We start from the raw sequence: 11,738 nt of genomic DNA, 5'->3' as shown, positions 1-11,738 counted from the left end.
TCAGCTGTCTGGAAGCACAAGATGAGTATTTGCCACATCTAGTCCCAGGGAGGAGCAGCTTTCACCTGCTCGTTGTTGCCACACCTAGCACATGGACTATGAGTTGGCAGTAGAAAAGGCACTGACTGGGACAGTGCTGGTTTTCTTTGCTTGTGAAGAAGGAAAGATGGAGAGGTCATCCTGTGACATTCACTATGGATATGATAAGTTTTACAGACTATTGAATACTTTTTGCACTTTGAATAAATAGCAATCCCAACTAGATCAAATACGATTTTTCTTTTGTTTCTTATGGTTATTCTCATTGTCTTATAGGCAAGGCACCACAGTTTGACATTTCAACTGCTACTGCTACAAAACAAGCCTCTCTCCTGCACTGGTGATCCGCACAAGATAGGCGACAGATACAAACTTGTATAAGCTCTGTGTCATCTGATGTTGGTCAGAAGAGAAATGTTTTCCTTGCTAAACTGTGGGTGAAATTTCAAACCGCCAAGTAAATTGGTTTTCTGCTGACTGTTGAGGGAGCTGGGGTTGCTTAGTTTGGAGAAGAGGAGACTCAGGGGTGACCTTATTGCTCTCTACAACTACCTGAAGGGGGGTTGTAGTGAGGTGGAGGTTGGTCTCTTCTCCCAGGCAACCAGTACCAGAACAAGAGGACACAGTCTCAGGCTGCATCAGGGGAGGTTTAGGCTGGAGGTTAGGAGGAAGTTTTACACAGAGAGAGTGACTGCCCACTGGAATGGGCTGCCTGAAGAGGTGGTGGGGTCGCCGTCGCTGGGGGTGTTCAGGGCGAGGCTTGACAGGATGCTTGGTTGTATGGTTTAGTTGATTGGGTAGTGTTGGATGATAGGTTGGACATGATGATCTTGAAGGTCTCTTCCAACCTGGTTAATTCTATTCTATTCTATTCTGTTACTTCAAGGATCGGAGTTAGATTTTCAGAGGTATGAGGCATATAAAAATAAATACCTTGTTGGTTTTTTAATTGCTGTTTTAAGCAAAGGGATGTTAGGCACCTAGTTTCAGCAGGGTTAATTCAAGCAAGGTCCTCTTTCTGGTCATAAGATGTGACAATGGAGAATATTCATTCCTCAGAACAATTTCTTAGCTGGTTCAAGTCAATCCCTGGACTGATGGTAAGAACCAAAATGAGCATCTGAATATCTTTTGGAATTTCTGCAATACTAGGGTTGTTTGGGGTGGTTGTTGTTGGGTTGTTTTTTTTTTTCCCTTTAAAAAAAATGCTGTTTTCTGATTTTTTTTTTTAATTTTTTTTTCTCTTGGAAAGTGTTTCTTCTGTTAACAATCTCTTTGAGTCAGGTTTTTATCAATTTGTTATATTTTGGGTCTATTTAAAATAATTTTCACTGCCAAGCAATATATTTTGGATTTTTTTTTGGAGTAGAATGTTCCTTATTTTTATTATTAAACCATTAAAAAATGTCATGTTAGATGTCTAATGATGCACTGAATTCAGAGAGCAATGGTCAGCTGATAGAAGGAAAAGTTTTAGCTCTTGTGGGCCACAAACCCGGTGAGCAAACTGCAGCTATGTAGAAGAGAAAAAAGCATTTAGCTAATTACCAACGGCCATTGTGACTCAGGAAGGCACACAACTACTGGATAATGACAGCAGGTAAACATTGCAAGAAAGTCTTTTGTCTCATCTCTGAACTTAGATAAGAGATGCTTGACCATTTGCCTTTGGTCTAACACCTGTCTGAGCCTTGCCCTGCGATGTGTGTTCCCTGACATTCCCTCGGCAGCCAATCACGACTCTGTAACTGTCGCACGGACACATCTAATTACCAATCACAAGTAGCTTTTGAACATGTTAGCCTATATAAAGAAATGACTTTGTACAATAAAGTAGTCACTTTGCTTGCATCAAGCTTTGTCTCCATCTCTCAATCGCAGTAGTCTCTTGGAACATTTCAGTGTTTAGCAATTGCCAGCAAAGGTTCAGACTGAGTAGAAATGTATATACACCCCAGAGAGCAGGACTAGGACCGTCTCAGAGGTAGCAGTAAGCCGAGGAGCAGTGCCCATGTTTCCCAAGAGCCGGGGCTGCTGGTGGGGATGCTGAGACCAGAGTTGTGTCCCACAAGAATATGTTGGCCCCTGTCTTGTGGTTTCAGCACGGGAGATAGACTCTTCTCCTGCCCTGTGGTGCAGCAAGAGATGAAGCCTCTCCTTTCTTCCTGAGGGTAAAAGGGTGTGGGTGGTGTCCCTTTGCCATCTCTGCGTCAGACTTGCTGCTGTGGGGCTGGAGCTGCAGTGTTCCAGAGGACCCTGGTAGGGGCACTGGATTACTTAAAAAGCCTGGGGAAAGACTGGCAAGTTTGTACAGCTGCTGCTGTTATGGAAGGCTTGTATAAGAAGAATCTTAATGACCACTTTTCATGTCACTTTCCTCTTTTTCTAAACTGCCCTTTCAAGCCTGTACATTTGGTGTTATATGCACCATAATCTGAAATACCCAACTACAATCTTCACCTCTTACAGCCTCCCCAGCAGGGATTTCTAACACTGATAGCCCTGGCAGAGGGACTGCAATTGTAAAGCATCTGTCTGGACTTGATTTCTTACAGACCTGTGTGTGCCTGTCGCTTCAGGATGGAATTCAAGTGCCTCACCATTGCTGGGAGCATGTAATGGGCATCCTTTTGCATTTGCTTTGGCAATCAGTACAGCCTCTCATACTCCACTTCCCATAGATTAGTAGATAATGTCTCAATGGAGATTTATTTTGACAGCTTGGGTTTTAGACAGCATGTTCTGCATTTTGGCTTCGATCAGGATGCCACACGACATTAAAGAGCAGCTGAACTAAGTGGATGTCTGCTGTCACAAAAGTGACCATTAAATTTACAGGCAGGCTTATAACTAGGCTGAATTAAGAAGGCAAGAAAATTCCACTCCAGTAGAGAACATAAACAAGGCTACTGTGGCAAACAATTTTTGTGGGATATTTTTACCTCTACTTTTTTTCCCCTTTTTTATTTATTTTTTTTTGTCATCTCTCTCTGCCCTCAACCTACTACTTAATCTGCTTTTGATAAGTAATTCACCACTAGTTTCTCAGGTTAATACTGAGGATTGGTTTTGCTACTATTTAGATAAATGGGTTCTCAAGCAGCCTATAAACATCAGCCAGAAAACAGCCAGAGCTTTAATCTGTGATACTGACTGACTCCACTCTTTGAAAGGCCATTTTCCAGCCTTGCAAAAGATAGGTAGGACTGTGAGGAGAGCTCATGTGGGAAAAAGAAAGCAACTGTAATTCTCTTTTTTTCCCTTCTTTTCATCAACTTATTTAAATTAATGTATTTCTAACAGAGAAGCCTGGATGAAATGTCACTTGTGGCATCCTAGGACATTGGTTATTATGCACCTGTACGTTGCCCAAAGGTGAACATGGAGAGGAAAGTCACCAATAACTTTTACTGTCTATATATGGGTTTATTAATTAATAACACTTTTCATGTTTTGGTTTTTTTTTTTTTTTTTGAGAATGTGATTTAGCTGCCAACCTGAAAGGTGGTTGTAGCCAGGAGGGGGTTGGTCTCTTCTCCCAGGCAACCAGCACCAGAACAAGGGGACACAGTCTCAAGCTAGGCCAGGGGAAGTTTAGGCTTGAGGTGAGGAGAAAGTTCTTCACTGAGAGAGTTGTTCGTCATTGGAATGGGCTGCCCAGGGAGGTGGTGGAGTCACCATCCCTGGAGGTGTTCAGGAGGGGACTGGGCATGTCACTTGGTGCCATGGTCTAGTCATGAGGTCTGTGGTGACTTGATGATCTTTGAGGTCTCTTCCAACCTGGTGATACTGTGATACTGTAATGATCTGTGTAGACTTCAGCCATTTATCCAATCACAGGAAGGTGACCCATCACCTCTAACCCTGAACACCATCAAGACACTGGGTTTCCTCTGCCTCTGCTGCAAATTTTTATCTCACAGGTAAATTCTAGGTTTCCTCCTGACTCAGCTGTTTTCTAACCAACTAACTACAGTGTATGTAATTTACTGCTGTTATTACTAGTTATACTGCAGTGCAAAATGTTAAAATTATAAGTATTAGAAAATAATATCATTGTTTTATTAGGGAATATTTCCAGGTCAGACTGCAAAAGAGGACCAAAGGTGAGTATGACATTTGACTCCCCACAGGTCCATGTCCATGCAGGGTGGGCATGGGGACCCTGAGGCCCTCCACTTCAATGGCTGATGGACCAAGAAGGACACACACTACCATTGCAGCTGCCACTGTTGCTTCCGCAGCACTCACAGGTGAGCGAGCCAGCCAGCCCCACTGATGGGTGTCCCCATTGCTTCTTAAGATATAGAGAAACTGCATAAGGAGTGTCTGCCTTGGCTCGCTGTGGCTTGTCCTGGTGCCACTCTCACTGCAACATCAGCAACTTCATCAGGAAATGTCCCCAGTGGCACAGTCAGATGGGGATTTATAGCTGTGGCATCTCATGAGCTACAGACCATCAGCTTTCCTACTTCACTTACTGATATTAAAATGTAGGGCAGCTGTTTAAATGCCAAGCACTGCATCATTGACAAATAAGGAACTTTTCAGTTGATAAATAAATAAAAACCCCCACCCCATGTACTTTTGGTCAGATGCTGGCCACAGAGAGCTACTGCAGCCCAACATGCCATTTACTCGGTCTGCTGCTTGTGTATGGAAGGCAGTCATGAAGTGCTGCAGCAGTTCCCACCAGTTTCCCTATCAATTCGTTTTGCTGATTTGCCTAGAATTCAAAGCACCTGTTGATTTAAAAGCTGCAGGATCAACCCTATGCCTTCTGTATCCTTAAAGCTCTTGGGCTATTGCACCCGCCCCCACAGCCATGTATAGATCTAAGCCATCACACTATAAATATTGTTCTATGCTGGTCCCTTAGGTTAGAGATTAAGTAGGTTCAGGCTAATCTTGATTTGTGACCCAGCTTCACACGTACTGGTAGCAAGGTTAAGCCCTTTTCTGGTGGCACACTGCCTCCTGCGGACTGTAATGAAGCCTGTACACACTAGATGGCCCCAGGAGAACGCAGCACTGATTGGAAATAATAACCAAACCCTGCTATTTTGGATTGGAAAAAAACCCCAAACTAAATAAATTTGGTTACTCCAAATCCCTTCCCATCGAATTGTTTAGCCAGAGTATTTCAAGGTGCCCTAAAGCAAATCTGCACGTGTCTCAGAGGGAAGCCAAAGAATAGCACAGAAATTTTAACATTATGCAATAGAGATTAACTTCCAAGATACTCTTCTCACAGAAGCCCACAGACTGGACATAGCTGTCTTGATGTTTTCACTACCAATGCATAAGAATGGAGATAGTGGTGGGAACAAAAGGAGTTGTTTCCAAGGAAAAATAGTGCCATACTATGTTTCTGTGACAGAGCAACAAAGTTCTGGAGAAGGTTTTGTGCTCACCATGTGCCCTGGAATAGCTGGGGCAGGGTCTGGGTCCTGATGGAGTGTGCAGTCCTGTGCTACATACTGACAAATTATAACTGTGAAGTCTTGTCCTTACTGTGTTTTTCTTCCTTAATATATGCCTTGATAAACTTCCTTGATAAACAGACAGATCCCTTGGGGAAAAAAACAAACAACAAACCAAAACAGGCCTGGTTAACCGCTTGGTTCCATCACCATATTATCAACCAAGTAAACATGCCTATCAGAATCCCTGCAGCTAAAGAATAAATGCCACGAGTGGTCCTGGGGTGATTTTTTAGCACTTTGACACAGGCAGTGAACCATGCTACTGTCTTTTTTAGGGTCGGGTCCCCAGCAGGATTTATTTCTGCGTCAGGGAAGATTACAGCTAATAAGATTTGCTTCTTGGAGGCTCTTGGCATGTTTGGTGCAAACCCTGCACAGTGCTTTCTTGAAGGAGAATATGGATCCTATTTGTCATATTTTCTTTCTTCTTGTGGTCTTCTACAAGATAAACCCATCTGTTTCATCTTGTGTCATAGGATGCTCTTGCTCTCGAGACACCTTTGGAAGGTAAGAACACTTCTTATTCTAGTCATAGCACTGGCAAAGCAGTTCAGAGCATCCCAATATATATTAGCTAGTGATGTGAGCACCAAACAGATGGGCACATAGTATGCCTCTTCTAATTAAATAGTACTAGAGCATAAAATGACATTCTTCTTATTTTCCTGAGGTATGTAGTTGCATATGTAGCCATTTTTATGACTATTTGTGGAAAAATGGGTGTAAAACACAAGGAAGGATGGATCCATGGCTTGTTCATCCCTATGTACCAGACCTTACAATTATTCAAGTGCTTGCAGATGTGTATAGGGAATTGGTTTGTTAGTGATGAACATGGTGTGGGACATGGAGAATTTTCTGTTTTCCTCCTTCTGGTTTCCTTAGGAGCTTACTCTGTATGTCTGCACTGCTGAGGCAGATCCCTTCAAACATCCCTCAGGACATCCGGAAAATTAGAATAGAAAATTCTCACCTAACAGAATTGCCTCGTGGGTCTTTCGAGAATGTTAGTGCCTTGGAGTATCTCTGGCTCAATTTTAACAACATCACGGTCATGCACATCAAGAGCCTGGAATATCTACCGTCTCTGAAGGAGCTGCGCTTGCAAGGGAACAAATTAAGTTCAGTGCCATGGACAGCATTTCAAGACACCCCAGCTTTGAAAATCCTGGATCTGAAGCACAACCGGCTCGATGTCCTTCCAGAACATGCGCTCCGTCATCTGCCCAACCTGACCTATTTAGACCTATCCTCAAATCAGCTTACTGTCATATCCAAGGATGTCTTCTACAGCTGGCCTGTCTATCAGAGAAGTCTGAGGGCAGAGGGGCAATTAGAAGCTATTTCTAATGTTGTCCTGGCCCTTCATGACAACCCCTGGATTTGTGACTGTCGCCTGCGGGGATTTGTCCAGTTTATCAAGTCAGTTGGCCCACCTATTATTCTGATGAACTCCTATTTAACTTGTTCAAGTCCAAAATTCAGGGCAGGGAAGTTTTTTCATGAAGTAGAGCTCAACAGCTGCATGAAGCCCCTGATCTCAGCCCTTGACACCAACCTGACAGTCCCAGTGGGGCTGAATGTCACTCTGACCTGCTTTGTGGAAGCCAGCCCTTCTCCAGCTGTCTGGTGGACCTATGCACTCAAACTTTTAAGGGCTTTTAATGGTAAGCAGAACTGCTTGTTCTTCTTCTTCTCACCCTCACCCCCCAGTATGTTCTGCTATTCTACCTATGAAAGTCTTCAGGCCGTCAGTCACTATATCATCTCTCAGACTCTTTGAGAATCACAGTTATTGTGCTGGCAGTAATCTAAATAATCTTAATTAATCCTACATGTCTAAGAACATCTGAATGGTATGAGAAGAACTCTTCACACAGCATATCAGTCAAAGACAGAAAGAATGGCCTCCTTTTTACACAGTTATTTTATGTGTGGAATTTTAATAGTAGCTCTTTCATCATGACACACGATGTAAGAACTATTATTTATTACATATGTATTAGTCATATATATGTAATAAATACTTGGCTATGTGTATATATTATATGCCATGTATATAGGTACACACTACTTAATGATATTTATATGTATGGGTGTGTTTGTAGGTTTGGACAAGCACTTGCTTGTTTCTATACCATTGCCATATGCAGCCCTGTTGTCTGTGTCCATTAATTTTCTACAACCAAAGCAGAGGTTGTCATTCTCCATAAGCCTTGCTTATTTCTACTTGTTATCGAGGGCTTCATAGTGTGAAGCCTTTCCCACTTCCTTTCCATGCACCTTGGCTCTTGCATGCCCTCCCTCACGTGCATTTTTACTAAGAGCTCTCAATAGAACAAGTTGCTATTTTCATCAGGTAAGCTAATCATGCGTGTGGGCACCACACAGGTTACGTGTGTTCCTAATAAGCCAGCTAGCTGAATAAGATAGAATTAGCCTTTAATACTGGACTGACATTTGCTTTAATTGCAGCATTGTAGCAACACTTGTGCATCTTTCCACAGGCATGTGCTGAATTAGTTACATATAGGTGTTTCCTGACTTGGGCCAGATGTCCCTTTTTGGGTAGCTAACAGATTTGCATATTGTTTTTAAAGCTGTTTCTCATTCCCAGTACAATACTTATCGCTCCACGAGCCTCTTTTTGCCCCATGCCTCATGCAACCACCATTATTTCACACTGAAACCTGAGAGTGGATGGAGCATGTATCCAAAATTATAGCAGAATCTCCTGCACCTCAGTGGCTGTTTCTGGCTTGCCCTAACCTGAGCACACTGATGGCTGATGACACATGGGCAGCTTGGCCTCCGCCAGTAGCAGCATCCCCAACAATTCATGATGGGGTGGGAGTTGGACACACTTCCTATCTCTTCTGATTGAGTGTCCAGGTGAATTTATTGTCTTTTGGCCCAGATAACAGTTCACTGATGAGCTCTGTGGGGTTTGGTGCACTTCTATATCTCTTTTGCTCCTTCCCTGGGCAGGGTAGGTCCTGCCTGGCCTCCTGGCCCCCATCCCACCTTGGAGTGGTATTGGGCTGCCCCAAGGGCATGGTGGCTCCCTGCCTGCATGGGCAGGAGGTGACTCCATCTACTGACACAACTCTTCTCTGCCCACAGTGTCCACTGAGCCCATCAGCGAGGAAACCATCCGCTCAGAGCTCCTGATCCCGGTGGCACGGCCAGCAGATGCTGGCAACTACACCTGTACAGCTGCCAACTTTTTGGGCAATACCTCTGTGACCATCACCCTTCAGGTGGGGGCTCCATGGGCATCCACAACCTCCCCAGACTGGGCCCCTGTCGCCCCTGCTGAAACTGGTGCCCATGTAGAGGTGCGCATTGCCAAGCAGACAGTCTATGGCATCACCCTGGAGTGGTTTGCAGTGGCAGCAGCAGCATCAGAGCCAGGAGAGACCTGGTATACCCTGCTGGTGGGCCGTTATGATGCAGCCCAGAAGGATGCCATCTACATCGGTCCCGGTGTCAACACCTACTCAGTAACAGATCTGCTGCCTGCCACCAAGTATGAGGTCTGTGTGGCTGTGCGCAACCAGGCACCTCGCAAGGGCCAGTGTGTTGTCTTTGTCACAGGCAGTGACATCAGCCAGCTGGAACAGCGTGAGAAGCTCATCCACATTGTGGTCATTGTCTGCGCCATGGTGCTGGCCGTGCCTGCTGGCATGTATGCCTGCACTGCCGAGGCCCGTCCCGGCTGCCTGACCCGCTGCCCTGGTGCCTGTCTCCGCCGCCACCGTGGGGGCCAGGATCAGGGGGCTGGCAGCAAGGAGAGCACGCTGGACAGCCTGCCCGCTGGCAGTGAGGATGGGCTCTGCCGCCCTCAGGGTGGTCGTGGCACCCGGCGACCCCCAGGCCACGAGGAGGCTGGCAAGACCCGTCCACCCCACAGGAACAGCGCTGACCTCTACTAGCCCAGGCCTGCCTGCCCCGGAAACATGGCTGCAGTGGCACCTTTCAGATGACATTGAACAGCACATGCTTGTTCTCCTGAAGGACCATGCAAGCAAGGCTCAGTGCTGCAAGGACTCGGTGGAGTGTGTGGCTGGGGTTTGCAGAAGGTTTGGAGAGCCCTGGGAATGGGGATGCCCAGAATGTGTGGCTGCGGATGTGTGGCCATGCTCCTGCAGTCTCAGGCTGCCTCTGCAGCGCTGTCATGGAGCAATGCAGACATACACACAGGGAACAAGCACTAACCAAAAACCAACCCAATCCAAACCCAACACCAATGCATGCTGCGAAAAGCCAAAGGTCTCCCTTGCTAACTCCTCCAGGCGTGTCTTTGTTTCCTTATTTTCCCAGCTGGGGGTGGATGGGGAGGCTTGTTTGCAGCTCTGGCCTGTGCTAGGTGCCACTTGTCCTGTGTGTTGCCTCATGGAAACACAGCAGGGGAGCCAGGGCAGAGTTGTGGTATAACTAGAAACAAGATGTGAGGGAGAACAGAGTGAATGTGTGATGGAGCTGTTTTGTTTCCTTTGGAGGAAAAGACTTTTCCTTTTTTTTTGGATTGGGAGTGTTGCGTGTTGGTGTGGGGGATGAGGGTCTTTGTTTTATTTTGTGTATTTTGCTTTCTCTTGTTGTGGTCGTTTTCTTACTCATCCTTAAGGTTTACACAGCCCTAAGAGGTTTACAGCCCCAGTTGTACCAGAAACAGGAAAACTGCGAGCACTTACTGAAGACCAGCATAATGTAGACAGATATCCCTCCTCCCCCCTCAATGGTCATTGATACAGAAGTGTTGGGTTAATAGATTCTTTGGTAAGTTAAGGACAGGGGCTGGTGAAATAATGCACAGTTCATCTTTTGCAGGCAAACACTCAACTGCTGTTCCCCTTTCCACCCTGCCCATCACTTGCATCCTTTTTCCCAGGATGGCACTGTGGCTGCAGGGTAATGTGGGGTGACAGGGACATTTGGCCTGGCAGGATAAATGGCCAGGAGCAGAGAGGGTGGTGAAGTCAGGGTTTGGGAGCCCAAAGTGTGAGACAGACATCTTCCCCAAATGCAGACATGCCACTTGTCCACCCTTCTGCTTTGAAACAAACTCACCTGCTTTCTAGAGGCAAACCCCGTTTACCCCTTCCCTCCCCCCCAAATATTGCCCCCCTGCTCGCAAATCAGCTCATGATGTGTTTCCTGGGGGCTCTGAGAACATGTGACTTATTTTTTTCTTTTTTTGATCTCATGCTTTCCAGCACAACCAAAGCATGTGGCAAACAGATTTGCAGACCTTGTCATATCTGTTGTTGTAGAACACCTCCAATAGGAAAAAGTATAACAGAAACCTCAGCTGTAAGTAGAGATGAATCCTAATGTGCGCTTCACTGCATGACGTTTAGTTGTATTTTTTGCTGGTGTTGGTTTTTGCTGTGTGTTTACCATGCTGTCTCTCTTCAGGCCCCACATTTTCTCCCCCAGCAACTCCTTCTGCTGTAACTTGCTGCACAGCTTTTGAACAGAAGAGACCTGTTTCATCAGTGCTGACTTTGTGTTCTACTTAAGGAACTTCCTAGCCAGTCTTTTAGTGTCAAAGTAATAAACTCCATGGTTTTTCAGAATACACAGATGTCTTTTGCTTCATTTATCTTTTTTTCATAGTCAAAAATTACAAAGACACTCTAAGGGCAAGGAGCTCCAGGGTTTGGCTGCAGGGAAGTTGCAACATGTGTGATAGAGGGGTCTGGAATGGTGAGGAAGTGATGAAAGCAGTTAGCTGAGCAGGGAGATAACCTTGTCCTGCAGAAACCTCTAGGGAGATGGTACACTGGGCCATGTACAAGGGGAGTGAAAAACAAACCAGTGCCTGTAATGACTGTTTATCACAGAATCACCAAGTTTGGAAGAGACCTCAAAGATCAAGTCCAACCTGTCACCACAGACCTCATGACTAAACCATGGCACCAAGTGCCATGTCCAATCCCTTCTTGAACACCTCCAGGGATGGGGACTCCACCACCTCCCTGGGCAGCTCATTCCAATGGCTAACAACTCTCTCAGTGAAGAACTTTCGCCTCCCCTCGAGCCTAAACTTCCCCTGGCGCAGCTTGAGACTGTGTCTTCTTTCCCCCAGCCCAGTCAAAACAAAGGAATTGACAGCAAGCTGTGGAGATTGTAGACAGAAATGGTGAATCACAGCCAGGAAACAGCCAAGGAAGAGCAAACATCTCATCACCACATGTAGAAAGGTCATAA

General features: G+C 45.5%; 1 protein-coding gene across 1 annotated transcript; it reads left to right on the top strand.

Annotated features, from left to right (window-relative positions):
* The first annotated feature begins 5,845 nt into the window (after positions 1-5,845).
* On the top strand, positions 5,846-9,557 carry LRIT2 (leucine rich repeat, Ig-like and transmembrane domains 2). The gene is made up of 3 exons (XM_009901731.2): positions 5,846-6,032; positions 6,411-7,192; positions 8,649-9,557. Exons 1-3 carry the CDS (start codon positions 5,923-5,925, stop codon positions 9,458-9,460), a joined length of 1,704 nt encoding a protein of 567 aa, XP_009900033.2. The 5' UTR covers positions 5,846-5,922; the 3' UTR covers positions 9,461-9,557.
* The last annotated feature ends 2,181 nt before the right edge of the window (positions 9,558-11,738 follow it).

The sequence above is a fragment of the Dryobates pubescens genome, chromosome 8, assembly GCF_014839835.1.
Source record: "Dryobates pubescens isolate bDryPub1 chromosome 8, bDryPub1.pri, whole genome shotgun sequence".
NCBI lineage: Eukaryota > Metazoa > Chordata > Aves > Piciformes > Picidae > Dryobates > Dryobates pubescens.
This window is presented reverse-complemented; position numbering and strand designations above follow the sequence as displayed.